At 35.1% G+C, this 14,582-nt stretch overlaps 2 protein-coding genes across 2 annotated transcripts; one reads left to right on the plus strand and one right to left on the minus strand.

The window, feature by feature from the left end:
• Nucleotides 1-3,167: 3,167 nt before the first annotated feature.
• Nucleotides 3,168-7,689, plus strand: LOC131806807 (uncharacterized). The gene is made up of 2 exons (XM_059131507.1): nucleotides 3,168-3,465; nucleotides 7,504-7,689. Exons 1-2 carry the CDS (start codon nucleotides 3,169-3,171, stop codon nucleotides 7,657-7,659), a joined length of 453 nt encoding a protein of 150 aa, XP_058987490.1. The 5' UTR covers nucleotide 3,168; the 3' UTR covers nucleotides 7,660-7,689.
• A 4,628-nt stretch (nucleotides 7,690-12,317) lies between these two features.
• LOC109613655 (uncharacterized) lies at nucleotides 12,318-14,582 on the minus strand. Its single transcript, XM_020038730.2, has 3 exons — nucleotides 14,347-14,582; nucleotides 13,973-14,290; nucleotides 12,318-12,548 (listed from the first exon to the last, which is right to left on the minus strand). Exons 1-3 carry the CDS (start codon nucleotides 14,413-14,415, stop codon nucleotides 12,399-12,401), a joined length of 537 nt encoding a protein of 178 aa, XP_019894289.1. The 5' UTR covers nucleotides 14,416-14,582; the 3' UTR covers nucleotides 12,318-12,398.

A 14,582-nucleotide genomic window follows, 5' to 3' on the forward strand; every position in this document is an offset into this window, starting at 1 on the left:
GCGATATGGACCGATAATTACTTTTGAGGATCTTCATAGAATCAGTTTCTGAGTTGACTTATGCGTCTGTCCATGTATTTTTGTGAACAAAATGCAGGCCGCATTTATTATCCGATTGAGATAAAATATTTCAAAAAATATTTGTTTGGCCAAAACGGACCCTACTGAAATTGGTGAGAATCGGATCAGATTTAGATATAGCTCCCATATATATCTTCAAACGATTTTGAATTATTTTGTGTACCAAATGGCCAAAATTTTGGTACATCCGACCGAATTCAGTCTAGAAGCAAGTACATTGAATTCGGAGAGAATCGGTTCAGATATAGCTATAGCTCCCATGTATATGTTTCATCCGGTTTGGTGTTTAAGTACCTCACATTAGTAATATGCATTCGACAACAATGATATTTGGTACTATATATCTCATAGAGCTCGGCAATACCTATGCCAAACTTTATCAAGTTCGGTTCAGATTTGGATATAGCTCCCATATACAGGGTGAGATAAAAAACTGCAACAAAGTTAAACGGAAAAATATTTACATTTATTTTTTAAATTTTATTGAACGGAAGCAAAAATGTCAGAAATAGCATCAAATTTTAGAATAAGTTTAGATTTGTTCGAATTGGTCACCAAACGGCCAATGAAGCCGTCACTCGCTGCCCGAATGTTGCTCTGCGGTATTTTGGCCCATTCCCGGCGAATCGCTTGCTTGAGGTGATCGACACTTTGGTATTATTAGTACCAACCTTTCTTTCCCAAATACCCCAGACACAATAGTCCAACGGATAGGTATCCGGAGATTTGGTGGCCATTGTGCGCTGGAAATGAAGCGAGGAAACTCATTTTGTAACCATTCTTGGGTGGCGCGTGCTGAGTGTGAAGGTGCTGAGTCCTTTTGGAATGTCCAAGGTCTGCTGCCAAGGCTTTAATACACCCTCCAGAATATTTTCGGAATAATATTCGGTATTTATTCTGATGCCACGGTCGATTAATACGAGCGGAGAGCGACCTTCAGCTGTTTACAAACTACGGGACAACGAATGTTTTCTCATCGGAGAAAACCAAATTCGGCAGCTCACCACTTTCGGCCCAGCCAAGCTCTTTTCTATTTTCTTTCTGTTGCGGTGTAAGTTCTTGCATTTTTTGGAATTTCAATGGCTTTACTGTTCAGCTCACGAGACACAAAAGATTTTTTCACATTTAAATGCTGGGGTTATCTAACGATAGCCACTTGCGGTTTTCCAGCCAAATATAAAGAAATCACACTATCGCGCTTGAATTCCATCACGAATATTTTTTTTTTCTGGAAAATTCTCACCAAAATGCTTTTGTACGCTTGTAAACAATAGAATGAGCTGTCACTGGAATAATTTTAACAACTGTCGGGCGAGTGACTTGGAAATGACAGAACTTTTCGCATGGATTTCCTTGTTTAATGGCAGGTCCGCATACCATGAATAACCCCCCTACCCAACAGGTCTGTTACGTTATTTTGCCAAATCTACAAATTGCTGTCCACACCAAGACAAACTCTCATACCAATTTTTCAGGTTTATATTTCCACGGGTTTCTTTTTTACCCATATAATGTGCATTTTGTACGCTTTTAGTAGGATTTAGCAAAAACTTAACGAAACTACATACAAAAATTTATTTATACAATGTTTCGTACCTTTTGGTGCTTTTCCTACCCATCAATTTCGAATAGCCAAAAACCTGGTCTAATCGAACTCTTTCGAGTCATATTTTGATCTGAAATATATTTACTCCAATATCATACATTTTTATACCCTCAACCATACATACCCTCAGTCCGTCCGTCTGTTGTTTTTTTAAGGGAATTGTCTGAAATTCTACACAAGGAGTCGTTTTTGAGCACTTTATTCCCTGAAAGAGAATTGTCTATATAGGCCCACGATATCGTATAGCCCCCACATAACGGTACACCCCGATATTCGGTATTTTGATGATTTTAGCCACATTTTTTAAGGGAATTGTCTGAAACTCTACACAATGAGTCCTTTGTGAGCACTTTACCCCCTGAAAGAGAATTGTCTATATAGGTGCACGATATCGTATAGCCCCAAAAATAACGGTACCCTAGTATTCGGTATTTTGATGATTTTAGCCACATTTTTCAATGGAATTGTTTGAAATTTCACAAAAGGAGTTCATTGTGAGCACTTTACCCCCTGAATTAGAATTGTCCGTATAGGTCCACGATATCGTATAGCCCCATGTAACGGCACCTCTCGATATTCGGTATTTTGATGATTTAGCCACATTTTGCAACTGAATTGTCTGAAATTTCACACAAGGAGTTCCTTGTGAGCACTTTACCCCTTGAAAGAGAATTGTCTGTATAGGTCCACGATATCGCATAGCCCCATGTAACGGGACCCCCCGATATTCGGTATTTTGATGATTTTAGCCACATTTTTCAATGGAATTGTCTGAAATTCCACACAAGAAATTCATTGTGAGTACTTTACCCCCAGACATAGATTTGTCTATATAGGTCCACAATATCGTATATCCCCCCAATATATCGACACCTTACAATATTGAGTATTTTTAAGATTTTAACAGAATATTTAATGGATTTTATTTATTTATTTTTTTTTTTTTTTGAACATTTCCTAATTCGTTCCAAATGGTGGAGGGTATTCAGCCCGACCGAACTTACTGCTTTTTTTACTTGTTTCTAATTTTGTCCCTTCAAGCAAAAATATGCCAATATCAATTGGTATTTTTTGCAACGAATTAAGTACGTTGCAAATATATATTGCACCGATATCTAATTTTGAAACACTCACAACAAACATTTTTGGCATTTACAATGAAGTTAAACAAATAACCATTAATTGCTCATTATTTATTAGAATTCTAGAATTCGAATCCATATTATAGGCAATCTAATAGGCAAATTGTATAATAAAGTCATTTACAATATAAAATATACCTACAAATCTAAATGTATCGAATTTGTATTTCGGAATTGTCAAGTGCAACAGCGAAGAATATGGATCAAGTGGTATTAACATTTTGTGTTATATTCATGGCTATGCATCTAATAAATTGTAAAGTAAGTGATTGATATTTTCCTATTAACATCTTTTCTAATGAATTTTAACACCTTTAACAGCGCAATTTTACAGTGGAAATGGTAGATGCCAAAATGACAGTCTTTGATCAGGATTTGCTGAAATCATATCATTGTATCATTTACGGTAACAAGGTGCTCTACATTGACTTTGTTACCAAGAAGAATGTCCAGGATTTCGACATGAAAATGACAATGTTTGCGCTAAAGCAAAGCAATCATCAGGTGAATGTCCTCAACATAACATTGCCGGGATGTAAGACCCTGAGTCAAACGCAAAGGGCAAATCTATTAAAAATCGTAGCTCGAGAAGTTTTTCGTGTCGCTAATGTGCCAAAGAAATGTCCACTCTTAAAGGTAAGCAAGTCTCGAATAATAAACGCCTCAAACATATTTACGTTTCAAAATTCATTGCAAGAGTTCGAGTTGGACCTTTTTATACCCTCCACCATAGTATGGAGGGTATATTAAGTTTGTCATTCCGTTTCTAACACCTGAAAATATACATTGTAGACCCCACATCAGCATAAAATTCGTCTGTCCGTCTGTGCAAATCACTCTAGTTTCCGAACGAAATGAAATAGGTTGACAAAATTTTACTCAAATGTATATTATGTCTGCAGGACTTTTGGTATTAAAAATGGGCCATGTAGGTCCACGTTTTGATATAGACTCCAATATAATTACCTCCTTATTTTCGATATTGTGGGGATTTAAGCGACATTATTAACCGGAATTGTTTCGAATTTATTATTTGAAATTCGTAATAAATACTACAACCTAAGACAGAAAATTGTCTGCGGAGGTTCACGTCTTCGTATAGCCCCCATATAACGGTACCTCCGGACTTTCGGTATTTTAATGATTTAAGCGGTATTATTCACCGGAATTGTTTCAAATTTGGCATTTGAAGTTCGTAATGGATACTACAGCCTAAGACAGAAAATTGTCTGTGCAGGTCCACGCCTTCGTGTAGCCTCCATATAACAGCACATCCCGATATTCGGTATTTTGATGATTTTAGCGACATCATTCACCGGAAATGTTTCAAATTTGGTATTTGAAGTTCGTAATGGATACTACAGACTATGACAGAAAATTATCTGTGCAGGTTCACGGTTTGGTATAGCCCCCATATAATGGTACCTCCCTATGTTCGGTATTTTGATGATTTTAGCTACAGTATTCACCGAATTTATTTTTCACGTTCGCATTTAAATATTGTAATGGTTTATGACAAAAGTTGCCTATGCAGGTCCACGTCGTCGTATACATACGGCTACGGAATTAATAAAACCATTGCACAATGTACGCACATTCAATTTGTCTGGCCAAAACTATTTTAACTTCTACATATGTAAACCAAAGGAACCAACAGTGATCTCAAGGTAATTTCAGAACTTCTGCTCTATTCCTTCACATCTAGTAACATTTAATACGCATATCCAAAAAAATCTACATCTCTCTTATCCTAGACACCAACAGCGATCCAAAATTAGTACAATTCAGTATGTTTTGAACAACTATAGTACAAATTTGCAAAACCTCCTCCATATCTCAATTCCAGATTCAAATTTCAGGATTCCAGCTCTATATATTCACTTTATACCAAATTTTGTAACATTTAGTGCATTTCGTGTAATTTTAGTACTCATTTCCAAATCCGTCCCATATCGCAATCCTAGCCACCAACAGTTATCGCAATTTAAAATTTCACGGGTTCAGTTCTATCCCTTAACCCAATACCACAATTAGTTTAATTTAGTATTTTTCCAATAACTATAGTACGCATTTCCAAGCCCACCGCCAAATCTTAACCTCAGATACCAAAAGTTATCTAAATATCAAATTTCAACACCAAACTTAGTAACATTTAGTACTTTTCGTACAAATATAGGGCGCATTTCCAAAACACCGCCAAATGTCAAACACAGATACCAACAGTGACATCTATTTCAAATTTCAGGATTCCAGTACAATGCTTCAAACCAAATTTTGTACTATTAAGTTCATTTCGTACAATTATCGTACACATTTTCAAAACAATCTTTATATCTCAAGCTCAAATGCCAACAGTGACCTTAATATCAGAGTTCCCGATTTTAGCTCTTTAATTTCTCTCACTACCAAATTTAGTACCATTTAGCACAATTATAGCATCAAATATATATATCAAATTTCAGAATTTTATCTCTGTCCCTTCACCCAATGCCAAATACATATATTAATATTTAGTACTTTTTGTACAATTATAGTACACATTTCCAAAACCATCTCCATACCTTAATTCCAGATACCAATAGAGAGACCAGATACCTTAATATCAAATTTGAGGATTCCAGCCTTATACCTTCACCCAATACCAAATGCCATTCAGTACTTTCATACAAATGTAGGACGCATTTCCAAACCACCGCCAAATCTCAAACACAGTTACCATCATTAATCTAAATATCCAATTACTGAATTTTATCTCTATCCCTTCACCCAATGCCAAATATAGTACCATTCAGTACTTTTCGTACAATTATAGTACATATTTATGAAACCACCTACATATGTCCAATCTACAAGCCACCCCAATACCAAATTGCAGATTTCAAGCACTGTCTGTCCACCCAATACCAACCAACCATATATTTAACACACACCAACCACCAACAGGGACCCTAATACATAATTTCAAAATTCCATCTTCACCCTAAGCCAAACTGTTCCAAATTTAGTATCAAATGTGTACTAACATTTCCAAAATCACCTTCATATATCAATCATTCTTGGTTCAGATACCAATTTTAAGTTTTTAGCTCTGTCCGTTTACATAGTGTTCTATCCTGCACTCCATCAATGGCTTTGGTTCCAAATTTCATCATAGCTCTTTCCGTTGGTCTTAGATCTTAGATCGAGTTCAGAGATGGGCCATATTGGTCTACTCCTTCTGGTACATACCCATGCCATGTCCGTCCGTCCAAGGTCGAAATATATTTCAAAACAAGTAAAAAAGCTATAATTTCGGCCGGGCCGAACTTTGAATACCCTCCACCATTTGGAACGAATTTGACGATAAAAAAATAAAATCCGTTCAAAATTCTCCTAAAATCTTAAAAATACCGAATGTAGCCGTTATATTAGGGTCTATACGACGACGTGGATCTGCATCAGCAAAATCATCAAAATAGCGAATATAGGAAGGTACTATTATATGGGGCTAAACTAAAACGAAGACCTGCACAGACAATTTTCTGTCATAGGCTGTAGTATCCATAACCAACTTCAAATACTAAATTTGAAACAATTCCGGTGAATAATGTCGCTAAAATGATTAAAAATACCAAATATCGGGAGGTACCGTTATATGGGGGCTATACGAAGACATGGACCTGCATTTTTGTCATAGGCTGTAGTATCCATTACAAACTTCAAACACGAAATTTGAAACATTTCCGGTAAATAATGTCGCTCAAATCACGAAAATACCGAAAATAGGGAGGTATTATTATATGGGGCTATATCTAAACATGGACCTGCACAGACAAGTTTCTGTCATAGGCTGTAGTACCCATTACGAACTTCAAATACCAAATTATGAAACGTTTCCGGTGAATAATGTCGCTAAAATCATCAAAGTACCGAATATCGGGAGTTACCGTTATATGGGGGCTATACCAACACGTGGACCTACATCACCCATTTTCAATACCAAAAGTCCTGCATACATAACACATATTTGAGTAAAATTTAATCAACCTATTTTATTTCGTTCAGTTATTTATTTCGTTCGTTATTGTAATGTCAGAATTAGTATCAAAACTATAGAAAATCAAACATCTTGTTGCATTTATTTTGAACAAATAATTGAAAACCGCGAAAACTGAATGAAAGGTCAACATTTCTTTTCAAAATCATGTTCTATATATCTCCAAAGGTTTATTTCGCTACAAAAACTGTAGATATTGTCGATTCATACGTCAAAATAAACATTTTGAAAACACCCGAATTTGAATATTTTGTGAACAATTTTTTGTTGTTGAAAAGAAAACAAATATATATAAACAAATATAGTTGACATATTAAGCCAAAAAAATTAAAAAATTAAAATCATATGGTATCAAAGCCCTACCTTGATTTTATTGTAGCATGCTCCATACTATGGTGGAGGGTATAATAAAAAAAAATGAAAAATACGGTTTTAAAATTATATGCTGTAGACCTTTTTAAAAATTTGCGTATTGCCTTAGCGGTTTAAATCAGTTAACATTGTTATGATATTATAACAATTGAGGTGTTTTCACAGGATTGTCATATTTTGACTCTGTCTTGTCCTACCTTTATACTTCTACGTCTTTGGTATATTGCGCAACTAATAATTCAATTTCTTCTTTTTTTCATTTTCAGGACACATTATATTCTATCAACAATTACACAATAAGAGATGATGATTTCCCAGTGTTTACACCCACAATAACATGGCAATTACATTTTGATATTTTGATTGCGAATCAAACGGTTGCGAAAGTAACAATCAATGGACGTGTTCGAAAATTATTATGAAGTCTAAACCTAGTATGACAATAAAATGCAATTATAATGGTTTCCAGCACCTTGTAATTTTTTTTTGGTTTTTGATAATTGGGATAAAAATGGCTAAATTTGAGTAGAATATTTTGATTCATACACGATTAATGCATATTAATTGTTTCATTTGTTTTATAATTAAGTGCTCTTATTTAGTTGATATTTTGTAACAATTGTTACAAAATTTTACTAAATGATGTGAAATCAAAAACAATTGTGGACAGTTGTGTGTTGAAAGTTAAAAAAAAGTTTTCGCGATGTTACAAGAAAAAAGTGCGAAAAAAATTTAATTTCAGATTTGTTTTTGTTTCGTTTGCCGATTTTATAATTGGCTACTAATATTTACTGCAGAGGAGGGTATACATCATTTGATACGTCCAAGGTGTTGTTCAATGAAACGGTGGTTTTAAACATCATGTCTCTTTGGACGACATCCGTTTCAAGATTTTTTGTGTCGATTCAGTCATGTCCGTCCCGATGCGTGTACGAGTGTCCCGAAGGAAGTTTTATATTTCATTCTATCTTGGTGCATTGTAATATTTTTGTCAAACTTGAATCGAGTTGAGAAATGGGCCACTCCAAATTAAAATTTTAAAATAAGTTTAGATTTGTTTGAATTGGTCACCTTTGGCACGAATTATGGCCTTCAAACGGCCAATGAAACCGTCACACGCTGCCCGAATGTTGCTCTGCGGTATTTTGAGCCATTCCTGGCGAAACGCTTGCTTGAGGTGATCTATACTTTGGATTTTTTTAGTGCCAACCTTGCTTTCAAAATACTCCAGACAAAATAGTCCAACGGATTGGTATCTGAAATTTTTTGGCTATTGTGCGCTGGAAATGAAGCGAGGAACCTCATTTTGTAACCATTCTTGGGTGGCGCGTGCTGAATGCAATGGCACTGAGTCCTGTTGGAATGTCCAAGGTCTGCGGCCAAAATATTTGCGTGCCCAAGGCTTTAATACACCCTCCAGAATATTTTCGCGATAATATTCGGCATTTAATCTGATTCCACGGTCGATTAATACTAGCGGAAGGCGACCATCGGCTGTTATGACGGCCCACACCATTACCATGGCCGTCGCTTGAGTTCTGGTGACCAACCGAAGGTGCACATTTTCATCTGACCTCTTTGGCGAATAAAAACACAATCATTTTGTTTGTTTACAAACTGCTGGACAACGAATGTTTTCTCATCGGCGAAAACCAATTTTGCAGTTCACCACTTTCGGCCAAGCGAAACAACTCTTTAGCTCTTTGAGTCTATTTTCTTTCTGTTGCGCTGTAAGTTCTTGCACATTTTGAAATTTCAATTTCAATGGCTTTTAAAATTTTGCACACATGTTTATTTTGCCAGTAGGCAGGTTAAGTTCGTAAATGGGTCATGTAGGTCCACGTTTTCATATAGCCCCCATATAACGGTACCTCCCGATATTCGGTATTTTGATGATTTTAGCGACATTATTTACCGGAATTGTTTCAAATTTTGTATTTGATGTTCGAAGTGGATACTACAGCCTAGGACAGAAAATTGTCTCTGCATGTCCACGTCTGCGTATAGCCCCCATATAACGGTACCACCCGATATTCGGTATTTTGATGATTTTAGCGACATTATTCACCGGAATTGTTTCAAATTTGGCATTTGAAGTTCGTAATGGATACTACAGTCTGTGACACAAAATTCTCTATGGAGGTCCAGGTCTTCGTATAGGCCCCATATATCAGTACCTCCCTATATTCGGTATTTTGGCGATTTTAGGTACAATACTCACCGAAATTGTTTGAGATCTCGTATTGAAGATCGTAATGGATCCTACAGCATGTGACAGAAAATTTTCTATGCAGGTCCAGGTCTTCGTATAGCTTCGATACAACACTACCTCCCTATGTACGGTATTTTGATGATGCTACATTATTCACCGTTTATAATATGGTAATGTCTTATAACAAACAATGCCTATGTAGGTCCACGTCGTATAGATCCCAATATAACGGCTATATTCGGTATTTTTAAGATTTTAACAGATTTTTTAGCGGACTATATTTTTTGGAAATTTCCAAATTCGTTCCAAATGTTGGAGGGCATTCAAAGTTCGGCCCGGTCGAACTTACTGCTTTTTAACCTGTTAATATTTGCCGAGTTATTATTTATTTACATTTAAATGCTGCTGGAAATTTTCGTATTTTCTTACATAAAAGTTATGGTCTATTTCACCCACTATGAACAGACGAACGGACATACATAGCTAGATCGACTCAGCTAGGAAGATCATTATATAGTTTCCTATGTCGGGGATCAATATTTCGACTCGTTACATCATTTTTGATCCAATCAAACTTATAATACCTCCAACACATAGTCTTTTAGGGTATAATTAAAAATGCTGACCTTTGACCCGAATACCTTTGACCCGAATACACATGAGATTTTTGACATTTTCATTTCAAAATTCAGCTCTGTTTACAATTTAAAATGTCTATTTCGACTGGACTATAGAGTCAAATACTAAACTTGTTTGAAATGGTGGTTGTTTTTCTTTTGCATTTAAATATCATAATTAATTATTGTGTGCAACCTGCAACTTCCCGACGACTTTACATGAGGATAGAAAATAAATAGGTTCTAACGCCATTATCTAGGAGTCTGCATGTACTCGAATGGCTTGCAGTCAGAGTTGGGACTAATAAAATGGCTTCAATTGGAATTTTCATATCTCTATTAAGTAAAGCCAGAAACCTTTTTCTCTTATTTTCTAACAGAATTGAAAGTCTTGTGGAGTATCTAAATTTAATGTAATAGATTACTATATGAAAGGGAAACTGTTACAATATTAAGGTTGGTGTATTTGCTAAAATATTGTGTAGACTATTGGCCGCTTGGGGGATTCATGATACAATTCATATATTGCTCACACTGGGCGGGTTGTCGCATTTCAAAATCATTAGTTTGGAACAATTAACATCGACCATGCTTACATTAAACGCAAAATTTATGTTAATTTCATTGATTAAGCAGGGATTCGTAATTTCTATTCGTCCAACGCATTTTAGTTATTTTAGAACAAAAGGGATAATGAAATTCTATTTACGAAAAAATTATACATGGGACCATAATGTGAAATTATTTTCATCCACATTTACCAAGAAATGTTAAAATTAACAAAACCTTTACAACTTTTTTGTTAAGATTAAGTGCCTACAAAGAAGTCCAAATAACGCTTTAAATCCGAATCGGTTATAAATCTTCTAAATCATTTCCATCGAGGATATTCTTATATAGTGTCAATTCCCAAAAGTTTGTTTTGCTTATTTTTAAGAAAAGATTAACTTGCATTCTACTTTGACTTTTTTCTTAGATGCTTCTTTTTATACCCTCCAGGAGGGTAACACCTCGAAATATACATTTTAGACCCCACAGAGTATATATATTCTTGATCAACATAAAATTCTATGTCCATTTAGCGATGTCAGTCCGTCTGTGGAAATCACCCTAGCTTCCGAAAGAAGTGAAGTAGGTTGATAAAATTTTACTCATATCTATATTATGTCTGCAGGACTTTTGGTATTGAAAATGGGCCATGTAGGTCCACGTTTTGGTATAGCCCTATATAACGGTACCTACCGATATTCGGTATTATGATGATTTTAACGACTTTATTAATCAGAATTGTTTCAAATTTGGCATTTGAAGTTCGAAATGGATATTACAGTCAAAGACAAGAAATTGTCTGTACAGGTCCACGTCTTCGTATAGCCCCTATATAACGGTACCTCTCGATATTCGGTACTTTGGGTCCACGTCTTCGTATAGCCCCCATACAACGGTACCTCCCGATACTCGATACTTTGTTGATTTTAGCGACATTATTCACCGGATTTGTTTCAAATTTGGTATTTGAAGTTCATAATGGATACTACAGCCTATGACAGAAAATTGTCTGTGCAGGTCCACGTCTTCGTATAGTCCCCATGTAACGGTGCCTCCTGATATTCAGCATTTTGATGATTTTAGCGATATTATACACCGGATTTGTTTTAAATTTGGTATTTGAAGTTCGTAACGGATACTACAGCCTAAGTCAGAAAATTGTCTGTGCAGGTCCACGTCTTCGTATAGCCACCATATAACGGTACCTCCCGATATTCGGTATTTTGATGATGGCTGCTACATTATTCACCGATTTTTTTAAGGTTTCGCATTTGAATATTTTAATGGCTTATAACAAAAGTTACCTATGTAGGTCCATGTCGTCGTACAGACCCTTATATTACAGCTAAGATTTGAACAGAATTTTTAACGGATTTTAAATGAAGAAAGGGTATTCAAAGTTCGACCCGGCCGAATATACAGTTTTTTTACTAGTTTTAATTATTTTTTGTCTCATCGGTTCGTAAATAGTCAGCGGTTCAGTTATTTCATTCTCCATAGATTTAATAAGTTGTCGCTTTCATGATCCCATAGATCTCTGCTGTGTACCTAGATGAATCCCGGTAAATAGTTAAATTCCGGTCTTTGCAGCTTATTACAAAACGTTATCATATGAAAGGACTTTCTTACTGTTTGAGAGATATCTTATGGGGCTGGGGGAGTGTGTACATTATGTATGTCGTAATTCGTAAAGTGAATGTGATGCTTTAAAAAGAATGTATTTTTATGACAATAATTATTAACTCTGTTGGTGTGACATTTAAAATTATTGTTTAAAATTTTACTATTTACGGATGCGTCCTTTTATAATCCCGGTAGCCTTCTCATCCCTATCAACACTTATTTCAATTTTCATTTGGAATTCTAGGCTCGGAAATATTGGTGGAAAGTCGTCTTCCCTTAGGGTGAAATTGTTGATAAAGTACTTTTTGTTCTGAAAGAAAAATTATAAACAAAAATATTTGTTAATTGACTCAAAGTTTCAACAAATGTATATATTTTTAGCTACATTAAAAAAAATTGCTCTGTTTCAGATACTGCAAGAATCTACTAATTTTTTTCTATTTTTTCGATATCATAAAGGGAAAATGGGTTATCGTAGTAAACATTTTTACATTCTTGCAGTTCTGGAAAAGACCAAATTAACAACAGCAATACTAAACATTGTATATAACGTTCTAAAATTATACTGATTGTGTATTTCTTAGAGTCTACGGAATTCAAAAGATTACGAATTTATAAAAACAATAAAGAACAAAAGTTGGGCGGGGAAGATTTTATGATACCCTACGCCACTATGTGTATTTAATAGAACCATCTATAACAAATAATCCTTTATATTGAGAATTTATGTGACCATTTTTATACCCTCCACCATACATAGTATGGAGGGTATATTAAATTCGTTTTTTGCGTTTGTAACTTATTTTTGATCAGCGTAAAATTCTAAGACGTCCGTCCATCTGTTCATCTTCGGTATTTCGATGATTATAGCTACATTTTTCACTGGAGTTTTCTGAACCTTTTTACAAGGAGTTCTTTGTGAGTACTTGTACTGGAAGGGGGGATATCTACGATATCGTATATTCCCCATATAACTGTACCCCTGATATTCGGTTTTTTAGATTTTTTATAAAACCACCAATTTATCGAAAAAGGTCCCATTGAAGGAGGCCAATAAAATAAATACCAAATTATATCTTACACTCTACACTTTCCAAATCTTTCCTGGATCCAGATATATTCCGTAGCTTGAAATTTCCTGCTCTAGGAGAAGTTTTCCTAAATTCAACTATAATTTGGTATATATTTCGTGGAAACCCAAAAAAGGACTTTTTCGATTTTAAAATTTTTATAGCCTCTACCTTGAAGGGGATTTTTAGACAAATTCGTGAAAAAATGTGGCAAAAATCAGACAGACGGACATCGTGAAATCGACTTAGAATTTTATGCTAATTATGAGTATATATATTTATAAAGTATATATTTGGGATGTTACAAACGGAATGACAAAGTTAATATACTCCTCCTTTTCAAGGTGGGGGGTATAATAATCTGATAATATCCGTTAACGTTATCAGCATCAATGAATTGAGCATATATTCGTGACTTCGGGGTTCAACGGAAATTTAGTTTTTCATTTTATCCCTTAAATATTTTGAGATCATCTCCATTCTATTATGACAAAAGCTCTAACCGCATGTACATTTCGGAAATGCATAGATAGACCGACTCAGTCGAAATATGAAGTTAGATGTAAAACATAGTGGGTCTTGAACCACCATTTCGAATGTTTGGCCAAATCAAATAAGATAATACACTCTGCAAATAGTGTTTTGAGTGCTTAAAAATACTCACCGCAGCAATTGGACATTTCCTGGGTATATTGCTGACACGGAATATTTCTCGAAAAATAACCTTTAGCAAATTCATTTTATCGTGGGAACTCTTCAGGGCATCACAACCATGGGTGTCCATTTTAAACACATTCATGTAGCGATTATCTTTCCTTATCATATCGACAGATGCCTTGAGGCCGAAATCATTAAGGCTTCTGGTTAATATAAAATCGAGATAGATTATTTTCGTACCATAAAGGTGGTAATTGGCCGATTTTACTAGAGTCCGATCTGCAACACTTATGTTCAGAGTATATAGATCTATTGTAAAATCTCGCTGTAAAGAAAGGCAGGTTATTACATGAAAATTGAATTTAAGTTCGGTTATATTACCTTAGCTTCTAGCAGGAGGAGACATGGACAAAGAACGAGTAATGTACAAAAAGCATTGGGCGAATACATATCAGAAGAGTGAACTGATTCTGATAGTTCTGAACCAACAACACAAAGTAAATGTTAGTTTTGAAACAAACGAATCATGAAAAAAATTGTTGTCGTTTGGGTACTTTTATAATTTGAACTAAATAAGTAATCGCCTTTTAATAATCGATTTAAATGACACATGAAAA

Source organism: Musca domestica, unplaced genomic scaffold, assembly GCF_030504385.1.
Source record: "Musca domestica strain aabys unplaced genomic scaffold, Musca_domestica.polishedcontigs.V.1.1 9, whole genome shotgun sequence".
NCBI classification, from domain to species: Eukaryota; Metazoa; Arthropoda; class Insecta; order Diptera; family Muscidae; genus Musca; species Musca domestica.